Raw genomic sequence first — 25080 nt, 5'->3', positions numbered from 1 at the left:
ATGCCATCCAGCCATCTCATCTTCTTTTGCCCTCTGCTCCTTCTGCATTCAATCTTTCCCAGAATCGGGTCTTTTCCAAGGAATCAGCTCTTGTCATCAGGTGGCCACAGTATTGGAGCTTCCTCTTTGGCATCAGTGTTTCCAATGAGTATTCCAATTGCAATGGGTTGATTTCCTGGAAAATTGACTGCTTTGATCTCCTTGCAGTCCAGGGGAATCTCAAGAGTCGTCCCCAGAACTACAGTTTGAAAACATCAATTCTTCAGTACTCTGCCTTCTTTATGGTCCAGCTCTCACAACCATGAGAGCCAACTATTTTTAAATTCATCATAGCTTTTAGATACCACTGGATCTTTTTAATCTAATGAACTTTGTATTTTAAAATTATCACTGTTATGACAACTTAAAAAATGGACTTGAAAGGTGGTTGGACTGGTGACTAAGTAGAATAACAAATGAGTTAGTGTTCCTAATCTTTATTTTTTATGTTTCTTGTTTACCAGCATATGATTTCATTTATCTGACATCTACATAACAAATACTATTTTTATGTTGTCTTGTATGTTCTAAGCTCAGTAAAAGTCCCTGTACCATGAAGCTTATACTTTAGTGGGAAAACAACACAAGAAACAAGTAAATATGCAATGTGATACTGAGAAGTTGTTTATCAAATGTACTTATACTTTGATAAGAAACATGATATGAACTTAAGTTAGGAATTCATAGTCTTCTCTTTTTTTTAAGATTTTGAGAAGTTTAACTGATTGACTGCAGTTTAATTTTTCTTTCCTTTTGGAAATTTTCACAGTACTGTCAGCTAATAGAATAACACTCTTTAAATTTTGACTGTCCTATGTAAAATATGGACAAATACCAATCCAGTGAGCTTGCTATTTCATGTCAATCCCAAAGAGGAGAATCTAACTCCATCAGGAAAGGCATATTTATCCTGTCTTTTCTCTTATTTAAGACACTTCATTTTTTCTGTTCTTAAAAATAATTTTAAAGTTAATCATTTGAACAAATGTAAAGGGTTTACTCAGAAAAAAAATCCTTATTTATAAAGATAGAGTGTCTGCTTAGATCTATGTTATCTCTCTGAATCTACTTGGTAGAAATCTGGTACTCTGATACCAAACTATTTGAAGTATGAAAAAACAAATAAAGTCAAATTCAAGGGAAATACTCTGTTGAAAGAAAGGTAAAGAAAATAATTCTTTATGTAAATCGGTTCAGTTCAATTCAGTCGCTCAGTCGTGTCTGACTCTTTGCAAATCCATGGACTGCAGCACGCCAGGCCTCCCTGTCCATCACCAATTCCTGGAACTTACTCAAACTCCATCGAGTCCATCAAGTCTGTGATGCTATTCCACCATCTCATCCTCTGCTGTCCCCTTTGGCTAAGTAATGTCTCTGCTTTATAATAATGCTGTCTAGGTTGGTCACAACTTTTCTTCCAAGAAGCAAGACTCTTTTAATTTCATGGCTGAAGTCACCATCTGCAGCGATTTTGGAGCCCCCCAAAATAAAGTCTGCCACTGTTTTCACCCTTTCCCCATCTATGTCATGAAATGATGGGACCAGATGCCATGATCATAGTTTTCAGAGTGTTGAGTTTTAAGCCAACTTTTTCACTCTCCTCTTTCACTTTAATCAAGAGGCTCTTTAGTTCTTCTTTGCTTTCCTTAAAGGTAGTGTCATCTGCATATCTGAGGTTATTGACATTTCTCCTGGCAATCTTGATTCTAGCTTGTGTTTCATCCAGCCCAGCATTTCGCATGATGTACTCTGCATGTAAGTTAAATGAACAGGGTGACAATATACAGCCTTGACATACTCCTTTCGCTATTTGGAACCAGTCTGTTGTTGTTATTTATGTAAATAAGTTTACATATTTAGTTAATCACAATTTTAATCTGTAGAATATAATTACTAACATGCAAATTTTAAAATGCATGATCAAAAATACTGCTAGCTGAAGTTATTAGATAGTGAAATGCGATCACAAAAATGATGGCCATAATTCTCTTAAGTAGTTTCAGTTCATTTCAGTTCAGTCACTCAGTCCTGTCTGACTGTTTGTGATCCCATGGACTGCAGCATGCCAGGACTCCCTGTCCATCACCAACTCCTGGAGTTTACTCAAACTCATGTCCATTGAGTCAATGATGCCATCCAACCATCTCATCCTCTGTCATCCCCTTCTCCTCCCACCTTCAACCTTTCCCAGCATAGGGTCTTTTAAAATGAGTTGGTACTTTGCATCAGGTGGCCAAAGTGTTGACGTTTCAGCCTCAGCATCAGTCCTTCCGATGAATATTCAGGACTGATTTCCTTTAGAATGGACTGGTTGGATCTCTGTGCTGTCCAAGGGAATATCAAGAGTATTCTCCAACATCACAGTTCAAAGGCATCAATTCTTTGGCACTGAGCTTTATTTATTTATTAACTCTCACATCCATAACAGAGAAGGCAATGGCAAACCACTCCAGTGTTCTTGCTTGGAGAATCCCAGGGACGGTGGAGCCTGGTGGGCTGCCATCTACGGGGTCGCACAGAGTCGGACACGACTGAAGCAACTTAGCAGCAGCAGCACACCCATACATGACTACTGGAAAAAGCATAGATTTGACTAGAAGGACCTTTGTTGGCAAAGTAATGTCTCTGCCTTTTAATATGCTGTCTAGGTAGGTCATAGCTTTTCTTCCAAGGAGCAAGGATCTTTTAATTTCATGGGTGCAGTCACCATCTGCACCAATTTTGGAACCCAAAAATATAGTCTCTCACTGTTTTCATTGTTTCTCCATCTAACTGGCATGAAGTGTTGGGACCAGGTCCGATGATCTTAGTTTTCTGAGTGTTGAGTTTTAGGCCAACTGTTTCACTCTCCTCTTTCACTTTCATCAAGAGGCTCTTTGGTTCTTCTTTGCTTTCTGCCCTAAGGGTGGTGTCATCTGCATATCCGAGGTCATTGATATATCTCCTGGCAATCTTGATTCCACCTTGTGCTTCATCCAGCCAAGTGTTTCTCATGGTGTGCTCTGCACATAAGTTAAATAAGCAGGGTGACAATATACATCCTTGACTTATGCCTTTCCCAATTTGGGACCAGTCTGTTGTTCCATGTCCAGTTCTAACTGTTGCTTATGGACCTGTATACAGATTTATCAGGAGGCAGGTAAGGGGGTCTGGTATTCCCATCTCTTTAGGAATTTCCCACAGTTTGTTGTGATCTACACAGTCAAAGACTTTGGCATAGTCAATAAAGCAGAAGTAGATGTATTTGGGGAACTCTCTTGCCTTTTTGATGATCCAACAGGTGTTGGTAATTTGAGCTCTGGTTCCTTTGCCTTTCTAAATCCAGTTTGAACATCTGAAAGTTCACAGTTCACATACTGTTGATGCCTGGCTTGGAGAATTTTGACCATCACTTTGCTAGCATGTGAGATTAGTGCAATTGTCTGGTACTTTGAGCATTCTTTGGCATTGCCTTTCTTTATGATTGGAATGAAGACTGACACTTTCCAGTCCTGTGGCCACTGCTGAGTTTTCCAAATTTGCTGGCATATTGAGTGCAGCACTTTTACAGCATCATATTTTAGGATTTGAAACAGCTCAACTGGAATTCCATCACCTCCACTAGCTTTGTTCATAGTGACTTTTCCTAAGGACCACTTGAGTTTGCATTCCAGGATGTCTGGCTCTAGATGAATGATCACACCATTGTGATTATCTGGGTCTTGAAGATCTTTTTTGTATAGTTCTTCTGTGTATTCTTGCCACCTCTTCTTAATATCTTCTGCTTCTGTTAGGTCCATACCATGTCTGTCCTTTATTGTTCCTATCCTTGCATGAAATAGTCCCTTGGTATCTCTAATTTTCTTGAAGAGATCTCTAGTTTTTCCCATTCTATTGTTTTCCTCTATTTCTTTGCATTGATCACTAAGGAAGGCTGTATTTTCTCTCCTTGATATTCTTCAGAACTCGGCATTCAAATAGGTATATCTTTCTTTTTCTCCTTTGCCTTTCGCATCTCTTCTCTTCTCAGCTATTAGTAAGGCCTCCTCATACAACCATTTTGCCTTTTTGCATTTCTTTTTCTTGGGTATGGTCTTCATCCCAGTCTCCTGTAAAAATGTTTCAAACCTCTGTCCATAGTTCTTCAGGCACTCTGTTTATCAGATCTAATCCCCTGAATCTATTTCTCACTTCCACTCTATAATCATAAGGGATTTGATTTAGGTCATATCTGAATGGTCTAGTGGTTTTCCCTACTTTCAACTTAAGTCTGAATTTGGTAATAAGGAGTTCATGATCTGAGCCACAGTCAGCTCTCAGTCTTGTTTTTGTTGACTGTATAGAGCTTCTCCATCTTTGTCTGCAAAGAACATAATCAATTTGATTTCTATATTGACCATCTGGTGATGTCCATGTGTAGCATCTTCTCTTGTATTGTTGGAAGAGGGTGTTTGCTATGACCAGTTTTCTTGGCAAAACTCTATTAGCCTTTGACCTGCTTCATTTTGTACTCCAAAACCAAATTTGCCTGTTACTCCAGGTACCCCTTGACTTCACTTTTGCATTCCAGTCCCTCATAATGAAAAGGATGCCATTTTGTGGTGCTAGCTCTAGAAGGCCTTGTAGATCTTCACAGAACCGTTTGGCTTCAGCTTCTTCAGCATTACTGGTCAGGGCATAGACTTGGATTACTGGGATATTGAACGGTTTGCCTTGGAAATGAGCCGAGATTTTTCTGTCATTGTTGAAATTGCATCCAAGTACTGCATTTTGGACTCTTTTGTTGACTATGATCAGATCAGATCAGATCAGTCACTCAGTAGTGTCTGACTCTTTGCGACCCCATGAATCGCAGCACGCCAGGCCTCCCTGTCCATCACCAACTCCCGGAATCCACTCAGACTCATGTCCATCGAGTCAGTGATGCCATCCAGCCATCTCATCCTCTGTTGTCCCCTTCTCCTCTTGTCCCCAATCCCTCCCAGGATCAGAGTCTTTTCCAATGAGTCAACTCTTCACATGAGGTGGCCAAAGTACTGGAGTTTCAGCTTTACCATCATTCCTTCCAAATAAATCCCAGGGCTGATCTCCTTTAGAATGGACTGGTTGGTTCTCCTTGCAGTCCAAGGGGCTGTCAAGAGTCTTCTCCAACACCACAGTTCAAAAGCATCAAATATTCAATTCTCAGCCTTCTTCACAGTCCAACTCTCACATCCATACATGACCACAGGAAAAACCATAGCCTTGACTAGACGAACCTTTGTTAGCAAAGTAATGTCTCTGCTTTTGAATATGCTATCTAGGTTGGTCATAACTTTCCTTCCAAGGAATAAGTGTCTTTTAATTTCATGGCTGCAGTCACCATCTGTAGTGATTTTGGAGCCCAGAAAAATAAAGTCTGACACTGTTTCCACTGTTTCCCCATCTATTTCCCATGAAGTGACGGGACTGGATGCCATGATCTTCGTTTTCTGAATGTTGAGCTTTAAGCCAACTTTTTCACTCTCCACTTTCACCTCCCTCAAGAGGCTTTTTAGTTCCTCTTCACTTTCTGCCATAAGAGTGGTGTCATATGCATATCTGAGGTTATTGAGATTTCTCCCAGCAATCTTGATTCTAGCTTGTGTTTCTTCCAGTCCAGCGTTTCTCGTGATGTGCTCTGCATATAAGTTAAATAAGCAGGGTGATAATATACAGCCTTGACATACTCCTTTTCATTATTTGGAACCAGTCTGTTGTTCCATGTCCAGTTCTAACTGTTGCTTCCTGACCTGCATACAAATTTCTCAAGAGGCAGATCAGGTGGTCTGGTATTCCCATCTCTTTCAGAATTTTCCACAGTTTATTGTGATCCACACAGTCAAAGGATTTGGCATAGTCAATAAAGCAGAAATAGATGTTTTTCTGGAACTCCCTTGCTTTTTCGATGATCCAGTGGATGTTGGCAATTTGATCTCTGGTTCTTCTGCCTTTTCTAAAACCAGCTTGAACATCAGGAAGTTCATGGTTCACATATTGCTGAAGCCTGGCTTGGAGAATTTTAAGCGTTACTTTTCCAGCATGTGAGATGAGTGCAATTGTGCGGTAGTTTGAGCATTCTTTGGCATTGCCTTTCTTTGGGATTGGAATGAAAACTGACCTTTTACAGTCCTGTGGCCACTGCTGAGTTTTCCAAATTTGCTGGCGTATTGAGTGCAGCACTTTCACAGCATCGTCTTTCAGGATTTGAAATAGCTCAACTGGAATTCCATCACCTCCACTAGCTTTGTTCATAGTGATGCTTTCTAAGGCCCATTTGACTTCACATTCCAGGATGTCTGGCTCTAGGTCAGTGATCACACCATCGTGATTATCTGGGTCGTGAAGATCTTTTTTGTACAGTTCTTCTGTGTATTCTTGCCATCTCTTCTTAATATCTTCTGCTTCTCTTAAGTCCATACCATTTCTGTTCTTTATCGAGACCATCTTTGCATGAAATGTTCCTTTGGTATCTCTTATTTTCTTGAAGAGATCTCTAGTCTTTCCCATTCTGTTATTTTCCTCTTTCTTTCTTTCTTTCTTTCTTTTTTTTTTTTTTGTTACTCTTCTAAATTTGTTTATTTTTTTTTCCTCAGACAATATCTTGAATAAGTATAAATCTGTATTTCATACCTGTATTGCATATACCAAGTAAAAAGCCTATGCTGTATAATATAAAGTATATACAGGAAAAAAGAATATGATTGGAAGTCTTCCTTTTATTCTAATTTCAGGGAGATTCCTCTGAAGGTTGATATTGACAATGAAAGTAATTATTCTTTGTCAAAGGCAATGGAAAACTGAGATTTCTTTGCATTGATCGCTGAAGAAGGCTTTCTTATTTCTTCTTGCTCTTCTTTGGAACTCTGCATTCAGATGTTTATATCTTTCCTTTTCTCCTTTACTTTTCACTTCTCTTCTTTTCAAAGCTATTTTTAAGGCCTCCCCAGACAGCCATTTTGTTTTTTTTGCATTTCTTTTCCATGGGGATGGTCTTGATTCCTGTCTCCTGTACAATGTCACAAACCTCATTCCATAGCTCATCGGGCACTCTATCTATCAGATCTAGTCCCATAAATCTATTTCTCACTTCCACTGTATAATCATAAGGGATTTGATTTAGGTCATACCTGAATGGTCTAGTGGTTTTCCCTACTTTCTTCAATTTAAGTCTGAATTTGGCAATAAGGAGTTCATGGTCTGAGCCACAGTCAGCTTCTGGTCTTGTTTTTGCTGACTGTATATAGCTTCTCCATCTTTGGCTGCAAAGAATATAATCAATCTGATTTCGGTGTTGACCATCTGGTGATGTCCATGTATAGAGTCTTCTCTTGTGTTGTTGGAAGAGGGTGTTTGTTATGACCAGTGCGTTTTCTTGGCAAAACTCTATTAGTCTTTGCCCTGCTTCATTCTGTATTCCAAGGCCAAATTTGCCTGTTACTCCAGGTGTTTCTTGACTTCCTACTTTTGCATTCCAGTCCCCTATAATGAAAAGGATATCTTTTTTGGGTGTTAGTTCTAAAAGGTCTTGGAGGTCTTCATAGAACCGTTCAACTTCAGCTTCTTTAGCATTACTGGTTGTGGCATAGACTTGGATTACTGTGATATTGAATGGTTTGCCTTGGAAACGAACAGAGATCATTCTGTTGTTTTTGAGATTGCATCCAAGTACTGCATTTCGGACTCTTTTGTTGACCATGATGGCTACTCCATTTCTTCTGAGGGATTCCTGCCCACAGTAGTAGATATAGTGGTCATCTGAGTTAAATTCACCCATTCCAGTCCATTTCAGTTCTCTGATTCCTAGAATTTCGACATTCACTCTTGCCATCTCTTGTTTGACCACTTCCAATTTGCCTTCATTCATGGACCTGACATTCCAGGTTCCTATACAATATTGCTCTTTACAGCATCGGACCTTGCTTCTATCACCAGTCACATCCACTATGATAGCTACTCCATTTCTTCTAAGGGATTCTTGCCCACAGTCATCTGCATTAAGTTCACCCATTCCAGTACATTTTAGTTCGCTGATCCCTAAAATGTCCATGTTCATTCTTGCCATCTCCTGTTTTACCATTTCTAATTTGCCTTGATTCATGGACCTAACATTCCAGGTTCCTATGCAATATTGCTCTTTACAGCATTGGACTTTACTTCTATCACCAGTTATCTCCACAACTGGGTGTTGTTTTTGCTTTGGCTCTGTCTCTTCATTCTTTTTGGAGTTATTTCTTCACTGATCTTCAGTAGCATATTGAGCATGTACTGACCTGGGGAGTTCTTGTTTCAGTAGTTTAGTTATTATCATGGATAAAATGATTAACACTGAAGAGAAATAAGAAAAGTGCCGATGAAACAGCTGAAGTCTCTAATGTATGTAGAAGTTAAAGAGATGAATGAAGAGTGATGCTATAGGAAGGATATCCTTAAACAACTTATAAAACTCTAAAGAACTTCATACTATATTTTGCTCTTGGGATTTCGCATGCATGTGTGCTCAGTCACTCAGTCATGTCTGACTCTTTGCAACCCCATGGGCTGTATCCCTCCAGTCTCCTCTGTCCATGGAATTTTGGGGGCAAGAATACAAGAATGAGTTGCCATTTCCTCTTCTGGGTTATCTTCCCGACCCAGGGATGGAACCCATGTCTCCTGTGTCTCTCTCCTTGGAAGGCAGATTCTTTACCACTGGGTCATGTGGGAAACCAATTCAGTGGAGGTTAGCATAAAGTCTCTAAAAATTCCTACAACAAAGAAACCTCTTAAGTCCTATTTAACTTAGTCTTTCCAGCAAAAGTGGCCACGGAATTTTTTTCAAACACTTCTTTACGTTTCACTTCACAAAAAAATAAGGGAAAATAAAATATGTCCTAAAGCATAAGGCAAGTTTTGAATTAAGAAAAATAAAAGAGGAAAAATGTTCAGATGATAATATTTCAAATGAACATGATAAAAGAAATATAGCACATGGATATGTTACACAAGTATCTCTTGATCAGTGGTTCACAAAATCTCAACACTACAGAGTCACAGAATCAGACCTTCAGGTTGGTTGGATTTAAAGGCCATGCATTCCATGAAAATGATGTTCTCATGTTGCTTCCTACTAAGAAAAATATCTCATTTCTTGAGATCTCCTTAACTAGACATATCACCAATGAATAAATATATAACTTGAGGGAGCAGTGGGGATGGGAATAAAATTTATATTCAAACTCAGATATTTTCACATATGTATTATAGGGATATATGAAGGACTATGAAGGAAACTATATGCAGATCAAGAAGCAACAGTTAGAACTAGGCACTGAACAACACGAAGGAACATTTGATGAATTGCATATCAAATATGTTCAAGATGAAACCAAGCTGTTCAAACACTGCCTGCATAAGCAACATGGGTTTGATCCCAGGGTTGGGAAGATCCCCTGGAAGAGGGCATGGAAACCCACACCAGTATTCTTGACTGAGAAATCCTGTAGACAGAGGTGCCTGGCAGGCTACAGTCCATAGGATCACAAAGAGTTGGACAGGACTGAAGGCACTTAGCATGAGTTAGATTTGCATTAACTAACATTTACACTCAGGTCTGGCTCAGTCTCTTGGGAGGCCTCTGGGTCCTGGCACACACAAGGTTTTGTTTGAGCCTTCCAAGCAACTCTGAAAGGTATGGGGGTTTATTCTATACACGATTTCATCCCTTCTACCATCTTGTTGCAGTTTCTCCTTTGCCCTTGGACCTGGGGTATCTTTTTTTTATTGGGATCCAGCATTCTCCTGTTGAAGGTTATTCAATAGTGAGTTGCAATTTTGGAGTTCTCCCAGAAAAAGATGAGTATATGTCTTTTTACTCTGCCATCTTTTAATTGAGCCAGATCTGCCTTTGAGTGTTTGAGTGTCTCCTGTGGAGGCACAGGTCAGCAGTGGCCTGCTGCAAGGACAGGGGGTCTAGCTGCAGCAGACCTGGGAGGCTTGGCATGTGGCATAAGTCCTCTCGGAGGAGGTTGTCATTAGCCATACAATAGAGCCACCGAGCAGATGGCACACAAAATGGAGAACAATTATATCAAAGAAGTTCTTGCACTGTTGCAAAAGTTCTAGAGCCTACAACAGATTCCCCAAACTGTGGATCTGACAAAGGGAATGAGAACCCCCAGAGTTCTCTGAAGGCCAGTGGGATTTGATTACAGAACTTCCACAGGATGGGAGAAACAGACTTTTGGAGGAAGAATCAAAACCTTGTGTGACCAGGACCCAGGAGAAAGGAGCAGTGATCTCCCCCAAGAGACTGAGCCAAACTTGCCTGTGAGTGTCCAGGAATCTCTGGCTTGACTTAGGTATACAGTGGCCTGCCACAGGGTCCGGGGCATTGAATACAGCAGTCCTGGGAGCCGTGGGACATGCTGACATAAGTCCTTTTGAAGGAGGTCACCATTATCATAACTACCCCTACCATGGTTTGGCCTCAGCCAAATTGAACTGGGTTCAATTCCTGGGTTGGAAAGATACCCTGGAGGAGAGCGTGGCAACTCACTCTAGGATTCTTGCCTGGAGAAAACCCATGGACAGAGTAGCCTGGTGGGTTACAGTCCATGAGGTCGCAAAGAGTTGGACATGACTGAGCTACTAAGCACAGCACAGTACATAAGCATTTTATTCTTGTAAAGATGGACTTCTTTGAAAGAATATGATTAATATGACTTGTATATGCTTCAGAACACAAACAGACTCAAACAGTTCATTATTATTTATTTGCTTCCTCTATATCTTTTAAGAAGATGAAAAGAATGGAAATGAAGATCCTCTAACTCACATTTTTCTGTCCCTATGAAAGTCCATAATAAATCATTGCAACCAAGTCCTTACCCTAGGCATTGTTTTCTCTTAACAACTTGGCCAAGCACACTTGTATGAAGGTAGTGCCAGTTTATATTGACACCGTTCACCTCAAGCTGTTTATTTTCCCTCATTATAAAAGAATAACATCAGAAATGTAGAGACATGATATTTAGTTTGCATCCAACATCAAATCACTCAGATTTGTTTTTGTTTTAAAAGATAGTCTTCACTTTGGCTGTGATGATGAAATTCATGAAAAAACATACCCATAATATTGTCAGTTTTACAGAAACATTAAAAAAAAAAAAAACTTTAGACAAATGACCCTCTATGTGTAGGACACTTTACTATGGAGTATAACTTTGGTTATTTTCCACAAAGATATTTCCCTCTAGTTCTAGAGAACCAAAATCTGACCTCATGCTATGGGTACACAAGCTTAGGGTGGTGAGTGTTCAAAGGCAATGAAGCCTTTGCAACAGTTTATCTAGAACATTGGTTTGTTTGTTTGTTTTCAGCCAGGATCTGGTTCAGCAAAAATAATATTCTCTCTAGCATCATCATCCAAGTAAATAAATCTTAAGATTTCTGCTCCTTGAGCTCTCAGCTTCCAGATTATTGGGGCGCATCAAGCTCTACAAGGTCTTTTCTGCCAGGATTTATGTCACTTTCAGTTCTTTGTGGTTTTGTTAAGTCCTCACCTCTTAAAATACATATTACAAAAGTTTTATTTATTATAGATCTTTGTTAGGCAATCTAGAACTGACAGTGATTTTTTTCATGAAGACACCTAGTGCAGAATTTCCACTGGTCTCATATCTTTCTAACATTTATAAGTGCTTTTACTTTAAAATAAATTTAATAGAAATTAGAGGTTATTGACTAAAGCCACACAGAGATTGCAAGCTGAGAAACAAGAGGCAGGATGATATGTGGACTTAAAGAGATAATGTAAAATGCTTAAATAGCCACACCAGAGAAAAGTTATAGTGAATTAGCAAGAAATAAATAACAGATTGCTCAGTTCAGTTCAGTTTAGTCGCTCAGTCGTATCCAACTCTTTGCAAACCCATGAATCGCAGCATGCCAGGCCTCCCTGTCCATCATCAACACAAACCATGCTGAGATTAAATAGCAGGAATCTCTAGTAAGAGTCAGTAATAGATTTCCCAAATAGTTTCCCAAATGAGTACCAACCATCCTTGATAATTATCTTTGTACAGGCTGTACCTGAAATTGCCAGAGAATAAGAGCTCTCCAGTCTGCTCAACCCATACTAAATCACTCAGGTTCACATTACCCAATAACATGAGTAATTAAACTACTTATTTACTGATCTTTTTTATACTCCAGTATATCTGTTTCTTGACCTCATCTTTATGGTGATACTGTCAAGGGAAGTTCAGTTTTAGATAAACTATGGACTACATAAATTTGGTAATATAAAACATACAGGAATGCTAAATAAAATATTATAAATGCATAGCTGAATTTCCAGGAAAGTAAAGAAAATCTTTAGGAACCAAGAATGAAAGATGACTGTGCTGAAGGAAGTTGTCAGATTGGGTAGCTTGACTGAGGATTTAATGCTTACCCAAGAACAGGAACTTTGTGCTCAGTCAAGGTAATAAGTTAGATCTTAAGTCCTTTACAGAGCCAGACTATTGAAGGGTAACACCTTAATAAAGAGAAAGAATAGGAAACAATCTACTATTGAAGTATTTTCTGTCTTGGCCTGGGCTTAATGTAGGGAGGGAAAGATCTTTGTGAGAATTTGTCTTCACAGCTTTCTTTAGGCAGAGTACAGTTTGAATTTATAGGACACACTGTGATCTGGGAATCTGGTAACTGAGATATTATCATAAAAGTGGCCCTAAGCCTACTGATATTAACATTGCAATATCAGTTAGAAACAAAAATAAATTTGAATGGATAGTATATGGGATATTGGCTGAGAATTTCCCAGAATTGTTGAAATACAATCCTCAAAATTAGGAAACACAAAAATGCTGAACAAATTAAACAAAAATTAAAAAGTAAAAATTCAAGCTCATTGTAATGAAACTATAGAATCCTTAACACAACGAAAAAGGTCTTAGATGTAATCAAAAAGAAAAGGGATGAGCAGAGACTCCATTTCACCAATAACCATGTATGCAAAACTCTGTTTTCCAACACAGTTTATATATTCTGGATTTAAAATAAAAGGGTTGAGGAGTCATAATAGTGGAGAAGTAGGAGGATGTTGTTTTTCTTTCCCCCACAAATGCATCAAGAATACATCTACACATGGAACAATTTTCACAGAGCACCTGATAAACACTAGTAGAGGAGCTCAGACACCAAAAAGGCAAGAAAGCTCCCCCATGTAAACATGTAATATGGAAGAAAGAAGAAAGGACAAAGAAGAGGAGAGGAAGTGAGATAGCACCCACACTCTAGAAGGAGAGGAGTGGGTCCCCCATATGAGAAAGCCCCCTCAGCAGAGAAAGATGAGCTAGGATAGAAGGGAAGATTCAAGAGCTTGGAGGTGAGCACAGCACCCAGTCTTTTGTAGGCAGGGTAGAATAAGACCTACACAGAGGGTGCAAACACAGCCCTGCATATCCCAGCCAGAGCTATTTGTACCCAAGGTGGTCAGGGCCTGGGTGCTAAAAAATGGGGTTTAGAGAGCAGACCTAAGGGAAGGACTACTGTTAGCTGGGAGAAGACAGACTTAGGGAATGGGAAAGAGGAGCTCTGCAACTGAGAATGATGGGTGCTGACAAACAAAGCAAAGGGGAAGTTCTGCTCAACATCCAGGGCAGGCTCCGGTCACCATAACATCAGTCAAATAACCCTATCAAGTTAATAATGGCCAGCGTATGCTGAGGAGAGGTGGTGGACATCCATACTATAAGCAGCTCTCTCACACACACACAAACACAAAGTTAAACCCAAGCAGACTTCAATGTTCCCACATAAAAATAACCCTTAAAGACTGCCTGCAGGTCTGGAATTACAAAAAGGAACCCCTGAAGCATTTAGCTTTGAAGACCAGCAGGATTTGAGGGCAAGAGACCCATAGGGCTGGGGAAAACAGATACTCAATTCTTGGAGGGCACATAGAACTTATCACAGACACTGGTACTCAGCACAAAAAGAAAATATCTCCAGATGAACTGGTGTTAGGTTAATTTATGTGAATTGGAAAGTCTCCTGGAGAGGCAGAAGTCGGCTGTAGTTCACCAGGGAGATGAGCACATTAGTAGCAGAAGCTCCAGAGAATTACTTAGGATGATATCTCCAGGAGGTTCCCATTTTGATGCCAACACCCGACCCTGCCCAACAGCCTACAGGCTCCAGTGCTGGAATGCCTTACACCAAACAACTAACAAGACAAGAAAATGTTGTGCCCATAATTAGATAGGCTGCCTAAAGTCTTACTAAGCTCACAAGCACACCAAAATGCACCTCTTGACATTTCCCTGCCTATCCATGGGACAAGACTCAACTCCACCTACAAAAGGGAAAGCACCAGCACCCCCTCCCATCAGGAAGCCAACAAAAGCCCCTGGACCGATATCACCTACCAGGGGTCGGTCACCAGAAGCAACAGAAATGGAGAAATGGAGAAAGGAGGACCACAAACAGTTAAGAAAGGAGGCCTGTGGAAAGGAGACCACAAACAGTTAAGGTGATAACAAAATGAAATGACAGAGAAATGCGTTGCTGATGAAGCAGCAAGATAAAAACCTACAAGAAACATGAAATTAAAAGGATATAGGCAATATACCAAGGAAAGAATTCAGAGTAATTACAGTAAAGACGATCCAAGATCTCAACAAAGAATGGAAGTACAGATCAAAAAGATAAAAGAAATGATTTACAAAGAAATAAAAGATTTAAAAGAGAGACAAAAAGAGATGAGTTACACAATAATAGAAATTTTAAAATGCATTATAAGGAATCAATAGTAGAATAACTGAGGCAGAAGAATAAATAAGTGAGTTAGAGGACAGAGTAGTGAAAGTAACTTCCGTGGAACAGAATAAAGAAAAAAGAATGAAAAGAAATGAGAATTATCTCAGAGGCCTCTGGGACAACATTAAATGCAACCTTCATATTATGGGGTGCCCAGAAAAAAAAGGATAAAGGGCCACAAAAATATCTGAAGAGACTATAGTCAAAAACTTCCCTAACATGTGAAAGGAAATAATCACCCAAGTGCAGGAGGTGCAGAGAGTCCTATAAAAGATAAACTCAAGGATGAACATGCCAAGATTCATATTAATCAAACTATCAAAATTAAACGCAGAGAAAAATATTAAAAGTAACAAGAGAAAAGAAACAAATAATATAAAGGGAACACCTATAAGGTTATTAGTTTATTTTTAAGCAAAAACTCTGCAGGTCATAAGCAAGTGGTACAATATGTTTCAAATGATGAAAGGGAAAAACCTACAACAAAAATATTCTACCCAGCGAGGCTTTCATTCAGATACCGCAGAGAAATCAACAGCTTTCAATATAACCAAAAGTATCAATAGAATAGCATTAAAACAAATCCTAAAGGAACTTCAGTAGGAAGGGAAAAAAGAAGCCACAATGAGAAACAAGAAAATTACAAATGGGAAAGCTCAGTGCTAAAGGAAAAATTATATAATAAAAGTAGGAAATCACAGATATACAAATATGCTATCAAAACAAGCAATCATAAGTAAAGCAGAGTATAAATGCATGGAATGGGAATTGCACTTGAAATTAAGAAATCAGCAACTTAAAACAACCTTATTTGTATATAGATTGCTAAATCAAAACCACATGGGAAATACAAATCCCCCCTCCACCCCCCCCCCCAAAAAAAAACTACAATAGGTACACATGAAGAAAAACAACCCAAACACAGCACTTAAAATGGTCATCAAACCGCAAGAGAAGAGAACAAAACAGAAATGGAAGGAAAAACACCTACATAAAGAAACTAAAAGCAGTTAAGGAAAGTGATAGTAGGAACATTCTTATTGACAATTACCTTAAATGTGAATGGATTAAAGGTTTCATCCAAAAGACTGAATGGATACAAAAACTAGGCTCATATATATGCTGCCTACAAAAGGCCTGGAGACACATACAGACTGAAAGTGGGAGGGTGGGAAAGTATTCCATGCAAATGGAACTTGAAAAAAAGCTGGAGTAGCAATACTCATAACAGAGAGAATAGACTTACAAACTGTTGCAAGACACAAGAAAGGACACTGTATAATGATCAATGGGCCAATATAGGAAGAAGATATAACAATTGTAAATATATATGTGCCCAACCAAGGAGCACTTCAATAAAAAGGGCAAAACCTAATATCCATAAAAAGATAAATTGACAGTAATACAATAACAGTGGGGACTTTAGCATCCCATTTACACCAATGGATAGATCGTCCACAGAGAAAATTTAATAAGGAAACACAAGCCTTAAATGATACATTAGACCAGATAGACTTTGATATTTACAGGACATTCCATCAGAAAGCAACACTATACATTGTCTTCTCAAGTGCACATGAGACATTTTCCAGGATAGATCACATCTTGGGTCACAAATCAAGTTTAATGATCCAGCAATCGCACTGCTGGGCATACACACTGAGGAAACCAGAATTGAAAGAGACATGTGTACCCCAATGTTCATCGCAGCACTGTTTATAATAGCCAGGACATGGAAGCAACCAAGATGTCTATCAGCAGATGAGTGGATAAGAAAGCTGTGGTACATATACACAATGGAGTATTACTCAGCCATTAAAAAGAATACATTTGAATCAGTTTTAATGAAGTGGATGAAACTGGAGCCAATTATACAGAGTGAAGTAAGCCAGAAAGAAAAACACCAATACAGTATACTAACGCATATATATGGAATTTAGAAAGATGGTAACAACAACCCTGTATGTGAGATAGCAAAAGAGACACAGATGTATAGAACAGTCTTTTGTACTCTTTGGGAGAGGGAGAGGGTGGGATGATTTGGGAGAATGGCATTGAAACATGTATAATATCATATATGAAATGAGTCACCAGTCCAGGTTCGATGCACGATACTGGATGCTCAGGGCTGGTGCACTGGGACAACCCAGAAGGATAGTACGGGGAGGGAGGAGGGAGGAGGGTTCAGGATGGGGAACACATGTATACCTGTGGTGGATTCATTTTAATATATGGCAAAACCAATACAATATTGTAAAGTTAAAAAATTAAATTAAATTTAAAAAAAGAAAATTGAAATCATATCAAACATGTTTTCTGACCACAACACTATAAAAATAGAAAACAATTACAGGAAAAAGGATATATATATATATATATATATATATATATATATATATATATCATAGAGGCTAAATGATATGTTACTAAACAACCAATGGATCACTGAAGAAATCAAAGAGGAAATTTTTAAAAATACCCGCAAATAAATGACAAAACCTATGGGACACAGCAACAGTCGTTCTACCTGGAAGTTTATTGCTATAGAATATTACCTCAGGAAACAAGAAAAATCTCAAATAAACAACCTACCTTATACCTAAAGCAACTAGATAAAAAAAAGAAGATCAAAAACAACAAAAACCGAATTTACTATTAAGGTTGATGCAAAAGTAATTGTGATTTTCGACCTCGAATTTTAAATCATCAAAACTAGGCTCAAATATATCTTTATTAATCAAAATAGGAACCATTACAATCAACAAATTTTTGCTAATGAGAAATAAGCTTGTTTCTTCCTGGAGCATATAAGTCCATGCTTTAAGAATCAACAAACTCTTGGAAAGAATTTTCTGCATCTGGCTGGTTGTAGAAGCTTTTTCCCTGGAAAAAAAAAAAAAAAAAAAGATGTCCAGATGCTTGAAGAAGTGGTAGAAGGTTGACAAAAAGTTAGGTCAATATGTCGGATGAGGCAAAAACTTGTAGCCCAATTTGTTCAACTTTTGAAGCACTGGTTGTGTGATGTGTGGTTGGGCATTGTAATGGAGAAGAATTGCACCCATTCTGTTGATCAATGCCAGCTGTAGGCATTGGAGTTTTCAGTGTATCTCGTCTATTTGCTGAGCATGCTTCTCAGATGTAGTAGTTTCCCTGGGATTCAGAAAGTTGTAGTATATTGGACTAGCAGCAGACCACCTGTGACCATGACCATTTTAGGGGGGCATGGTTAGCTTTGTGAAGTGCTTTGGAGTTTCTTCTTGGTCCAACCACTGAGTTGGTTGTTGTCAATTGTCATAAAATCCATTTTTTGTCATACATCACAATTTGATTGAAAAATGGTTCATTGTTGTTACGTAGAATAAGAGAAGACAACACCTTAAAGCAATTTTTGTTTGTTTCTGGTCAGCTCATGAGGCACCCACTTATTGCACTTCTTCACCTTTCCAATTTGCTTCAAATGCTGAAGGACCATTAAATAGTCAGCATTGAGTTCTCCAGAAACTTTTTATGTAGTAGAAAGAGGATCAGCTTTGATGATGAAGACTCTCAGTTGGTCATTGTCAACTTCCAATGGCTGGCTACTATGCTCCTCATCTTCAAGGTTCTTGTCTCCTTTGCAAAACTTCTTGAACCATCACTGCACTGTTAAGCTGGCTAGCAGTTCTTGAGCCAAATGTGTTGTTGATATTGCCACACACAAGAAGAAAAGAAGAGAAATAAAATTAGCAAAATATAAATGAAAAAGAAGAAGTTAGAACTGACACGGCAGAAATAAAAGATAATAAGAGAATACTACAAGAAACCATATGCCAATGAAATGGACCACCTGGAAGAAATGGATGAACTCTTAGAAAAGTACAACCTTCCAAGAGTGAATCAGAAATAAATAGAAAATATGAACAGACAAATCACAAGCACTGGCACTGAAACTATGATTAAAACCTTCCAACAAACAAAAGTCCAGGACCAGATGGCATCACAGGCTAATTCTATCAAGTACTAAGAGAGGAGCTAATGCTTATCCTTCTCAAACTCTTCCAAAAAATTGCAGACAAAGAAACACTCTGAAGCATATTCAAGGAGTCCACCATCATCCTGATACCAAAAGCAGACTAAGATATTACACACAAAAAAGAAAATTATAGGCCACTATCACTTATGAACATAGACACAAAAATCCTCAACAAAATACTAGCTAACCAAATCCAAAAACACATCAAAAGAATCATACATCATGATCAGGTGGGATTTATCCCAAGGATGTGAGGATTCTTCACTACACACAAATCAATCAAAGTGATATGTCATATTAACAAATTAAAAAATGAAAGTCATATGATTATTTCAATAGATGAGGAAAAAGCTTTCAACACCCATTTATGATAAAAAAAAAAAAACTCTCCAGAAAGTGGGCATCAAGAAAACATACCTAACATAATAAAGGTTGTATATGATAAAAACCCAGAGAAGGCAATGGCACCCCACTCCAGTACTCTTGCCTGGAGAATCCCATGGATGGAGGAGCCTGGTGGGCTACAGTCCATGGGGTCACTAAGAGTCAGACATGACTGAGCGACTTCACTTTCACTTTTCACTTTCATGACTTGGAGAAGGAAATGGCAACCCACTCCAGTGTTCTTGCCTGGAGAATCCCAGGGACAGGGGAGCAGCTGGTGGGCTGCCGTCTATGGGGTCGCACAGAGTCGGACATGACTGGAGCGACATAGCAGCAGCAGCAGCATGATAAAAACCACAGCAAACATCATTTTCAATAGTGAAAACCTGAAAGCATTCCCTCTAGGATTAGGAACAAGACAAGGATATACACTTGCACTGCTTTTATTCAACATAGTTTTGGAAGTCCTAGACATGGGAATCAGAGAGGAATAAGAAATAAAAGAAGTCTAAGTTGGAAAAGAAGTAAAAATGTCAGTTTTTGCAAATGACATGATACTATACATAGAAAAATCCTAAAGATACTACCAAAAATTACTAAATCTCATCAACGAATTTGGGGAGGTTGTAGGATGCAAAATTAATACACAGAAATGTATTTCATTTCTATACACTAACAATAAAAGATCAAAAGGAGAAATTACAATCCCATTTGTTCTTGTATTAAAAAATAAAATTAGGAACAACCTTACCAAATGAGTCAAAAGAACTATACTCAAAAAAACTGCAATATATTGATGAAATAAATAAAAAATGACACTAATAAATGTAGAGATTACCATGTTCCTGGATTTGAAGAATCAATATTGCTAAAATGACTATAGTACCCAAGGCAATATACAGATTCAATGCAATACCTATTCAGTTACCAATGGCAATTTTCATAGACTTGGAGCAAAATATTCTACAATTTTTTACTGAAACACCAAAGACCCTAAATAGCCAAAGTAATTTGAGAAAGAATGACAGCTGGAGGAATTAGTCTCCCTGACTTCAGACTATACTCCATGAAAACAGTATGTACAGAAAGATAGAAATATAGATCAATGGGACAGGACAGAATGTTCAGAGATAAACCCATGCACCTATGGTCACCTAATCTATGACAAAGGAGGTAAAAATATATAATGGAGAAAAGACAGCCTCTTCTATACATGGTGCTGGAAAAACTGGATAGATAAATGTAAAAGAATGAAATTTAAACACTCCCTAACACCACACACAAAAATAAATTCAAAATGGGTTAAAGATCTAAATGAAACGCCAGACACTATAAAACGCTAAGAGGAAAACATAGGCACAACACTCTCTGACTTAAAAATGCAAGATTTTTTTTTCGATCCACCTCTTAGAGCAATGGAGCAAATCTAGAGAAGGTGATGGAATTTCAGTTGAGTTATTTGAAATCCTAAAAGATGATGCTGTGAAAGTGCTTCACTCAATATGTCAGCAAATTTGGAAAACTCAGCAGTGGCCACAGGACTGGAAAAGGTCAGTTTTCATTCCAATCCCAAAGAAAGGCAATACCAAAGAATGCTCAAACTACCACACAATCGCACTCATCTCAAACGCTAATAAAATAATGCTCAAAATTCTCCAAGCCAGGCTTCAGCAATACATGAACTGTGAACTTCCATATATTCAAGCTGGTTATAGAAAAGGCAGAGGAACCAGAGATCAAATTGCCAGCATCTGCTGCATCATCGAAAAAGCAAGATAGTTCAAGAAAAACATCTATTTCTGCTTTATTAACTATGCCAAAGCCTTTGACTGTGTGGATCACAATAAACTGTGGAGAATTCTGAAAGAGATGGGAATACCAGACCACCTGATCTGCCTCTTGAGAAACTGTATGCAGGTCAGGAAGCAACAGTTAGAACTGGACATGGAACAACAGACTGGTTCAAAATAGGAAAAGGAGTACATGAAGGTTGTATATTGTCACCCTGCTTATTTAACTTATATGCAGAGTACATCATGAGAAACGCTGGGCTGGAAGAAGCACAAGCTGGAATCAAGATTGCCAGGAGAAATATCAATCACATCAGATATACAGATGACACCACCCTTATGCCAGAAAGTGAAGAAGAACTAAAGAGCCTCTTGATTAAAGTGAAAGAGGACAGTGAAAAAACTAAGAAAACTAAGATCATGGCATCTGGTCCCATCGCTTCATGGCAAATAGATAGGGAAACAGTGGAAACAGTGGCTGACTTTATTTGGGGGGCCTCCAAAATCACTGCAGATGGTGATTGCAACCATGAAATTAAAAGACACTTAACTCCTTGGAAGGAAAGTTATGACCAACCTAGACAACATATTAAAAAGCAGAGACATTACTTTGCCAACAAAGGTCTGTCTAGTCAAGGCTATGATTTTTACAGTAGTCATGTATGGATGTGAGAATTGGACTATAAAGAAAGCTGAGCAACGAAGAATTGATGCTTTTGAACTGTGGTGTTGGAAAAGACTCTTGAGCGTCCCTTGGACTGCGAGGAGATCCAACCAGTCCATCCTAAAGGAGATTAGCCCTGGGTGTTCATGGAAGGACTAATATTGAAGCTGAAACTCCAATACTTTGCCCTGATGTGAAAAGCTGACTCATTTGAAAAGACCCTGATGCTGGGAAAGATTGAGGGCAAGAGGAGAAAAGGACGACAAAGGATGAGATGGTTGGATGGCATCACCGACTTGATGGACACGAGTTTGGGTAAACTCCGAGAGTTGGTGATGGACAGGGAGGCCTGTGGTGCTGTGGTTCATGGGGTCGTAAAGAGTCGGACACGACTGAGCAACTTAATTGAACTGAACTTAGAGTAATGGAAATAAAAATAAACAAATGAGACCTAATTAAACTTAAAAGGTTTTCACAGCAAAGGAAGACATAAGCAAAACGAAAAGACAACCCTCAAAGTTGGAGAAAATATTTGAAACATTGGAATAAATGACAAAGGATTAATCCTCAAAATATACAAAGAGCTTGCACAGTTGAATATCAAAAGAGAAACAGCCCAATCAAAATATGGGTGGAAGATCTAAATAGAAATCTCTTCAAAGAAGACATACAGGTGGCCAAAACCATATAAAAAATTGCTCAACATCACTAATTATTAGATAAATATAAATCAAAACTACAATGAGGTATCATTTCACAATGGTCTGAATGGCCATCACCAAAAAATCCACAGACAATAAATGCTGCAGAGCATATGGAGAAAAGGTAATGCTCCTACACTGTTGAAATGAAAATTGGCACATCCACTGTGGAAAACAGTAAAGAGGCTTCTCAAAAAATTAAAACTAGAGCTACCATATAATCCAACAATCCCACTCCTGGACATATGCTCAGAGATAAACTACAATTCAAAAAGATATGTGTGCTCCAGTTTTAATTGCAGGGTTATTTACAATAGCCAGGACATGGAAACAATCTAAATGTCCATCAACAGAGGAATGAATAAATAAGATGTGGCACATATACAATGGAATACTACTCAGCCAAGAAAAAAAAAAATAATGCTATTTGCAGTAACATGGATGGACCTAGAGATTGTAATACTGAGTAAAGTAAGTCAGACAGAGGAGGGTAAATATCATATGATATTGCTTATATGTGGAATCTGAAACAAAAAAATAGTACAAATGAACATTTTTACAAAACAGAAATAAAGTGTAGAAAATAAATTTATGGTTACCTAGGCTTCCACCCAAGCAGGGGAGAGACAAATTGGGAGATTGGAATTGACATATACACACTACCATATACAAATAGTAAAGACCTACTGTGTAGCACAGGGAACTCTTCTCAATACTCTGTATTGATCTATGTGGGAAAAGAATCTAGAGTGGATAAATATGTATATATATATATGTGTATATATATATATATATATATATATATATATATATGTATAACTAATTCCCTTTGCTGTACAGCAAAAGCTAACACAACATTTTAAATCAACTATACTATATATATATATATTTTTTTTTTTTTAATGGATTAGACTTTGCAGAAAGAGCAGGTGAGAGTTTAAAACAGAGGGGACGTATATGAGGTCAACTTGGCTCTGGTTAAAAGCCAACCAAGGATTGAAGTAGAATGTAAAGTCTCATTTAGTGTATCTTTAGCTTCCAGATGCTTTCTTTCTCAACCCTTAAATATGATAAGTTGTTTCTGGTGCTGGCCAGTTTGCAATGTGTCAATCCTGCACAAATTAAACCCAATCTCTCAGAAATAAGCTTTACACCTGCATGAAAGTGTGGTTTTGTGGAATGAATAAGAATGAAAATGAGAACCATATCATAGCTCCCTAGTTCACAAATACTATATAGAATAAGCTGGTACTTACTAATAGTAATTTTCACAAAGAATGTCTGATTGAGATTTTGCTCCAACATTTCAGGGATTATCTAAACATTTCATAAAATTGAATATTTTTAGTAATTAAACTTGTAAAACTCATATGGAAACTTTTGAAATACTGGATATAACCAATGCTTTATTCTGTAATGCTGTGAAAGCAGAAGTAGCTTTATTCTGCTATCTTGAAAACTATAATAAATAAAATAAAATAGCTTTCCTGTGTTTCATACACATCACTAGTTTATAAAAAATTATTTTAGAAGATATTAAACTACCAAAAAATTCAGTTTTTTTAATGATAAAAGTATATGAAAATATATTTTATTGCTACCTTTGAAGATACTAATGAGTCTACAGAGCAGCTCATTAGTAACTGCCATTAGATTTTTCTCTAAAAAGGAATTTCAGCATTGCAAAATAAGAATTTTAATTTCTTTTTTTAAATATAAATTTATTTATTTTAATTGGAGGTTAATTAATCTACAATACTGTATTGGTTTCTAATATAGAAATAAAGTTATACTTTTTTTAAAAAATTGAATTACTTTTTCCTAAAATTCCTTATTCCTAATTTTCTAAACATTTCTAAAAACATTCATTGAAAAAATAAATATAGCATAAATAAAGGTCTTTTGATGTTGTTTTATCTTTATTCTTTTTATTATAGTAAACTATTGCTACATCCACAGGTGAGTGTGAATTAACTAAGTATTCACGGTATCTAAAGAGAGATACTGAACTTTAGAAAAATCTTTACTTGCTTTTCAGGACAACAATCCAATCTACTCATAGAAAATCGTTCTCACCAGTTGAAAATATCTAACAGTCTATCATGAATTCCTGTAAATTATCAGTAAAATAAGTACATCTAAATTATTTAAACCAAAATAATCTTTCTTATGTTGAACTATTCTTTTTTAGAAATATATGCAAACTATTGGTTTGTTTCATTGTCATTCTCATTGAGGGAATTACAGCATAGTAGTTTTCTGAATAATATATAATGAAAATTTTTTGCATTTATACAGTATGATTGATTTTTTTTTTACTTAAACCACTTAATTTCTAAAGTGGCTTATGAATTTCTTTGTATTAGAATAAATCACTTTTACAAGAAAAAATTATTAACATATTATTTGCTTATCATGTTTCCATGTGAAATTATGGTGCAATAGTTAAAATTCTTCTTTTTTAAAAATATAATCATTCAGTAGAGTTAAATTTATTGCCTTGTATTTTCTTATATCTTCACAGATTGTGAGTGTTGGAAAGCACGTTAAAGGCTACCATTATATCATTGCAAACTTGGTAAGAACTCTTTATTTTCTATGTTATATAAGAATTGTTCAGACAGTCAAGATCATGTTAACCACACCTTAAAATAATACTGTAATAAATTGTTAAACTACATTACTTAT

General features: G+C 37.5%; 1 protein-coding gene across 11 annotated transcripts in view; it reads left to right on the top strand.

Annotated features, from left to right (window-relative positions):
• The window catches only part of GRIA4 (glutamate ionotropic receptor AMPA type subunit 4), a 680457-nt gene that overhangs the window by 521885 nt on the left and 133492 nt on the right, over positions 1-25080 (top strand). For all 11 annotated transcript variants that reach the window (XM_024975311.2, XM_024975310.2, XM_024975315.2 and 8 more), the window contains one exon: positions 24917-24970. In XM_024975311.2, coding sequence (XP_024831079.1) covers positions 24917-24970 — 54 coding nt within the window. The remainder of the gene's footprint in view (positions 1-24916; positions 24971-25080) is intronic.

Source organism: Bos taurus, chromosome 15 (genome assembly GCF_002263795.3).
Source record: "Bos taurus isolate L1 Dominette 01449 registration number 42190680 breed Hereford chromosome 15, ARS-UCD2.0, whole genome shotgun sequence".
Taxonomy (NCBI): Eukaryota; Metazoa; Chordata; class Mammalia; order Artiodactyla; family Bovidae; genus Bos; species Bos taurus.
Note: the sequence above shows the minus strand (reverse complement) of the source record. Positions and strands in the feature narration are given on the sequence as shown.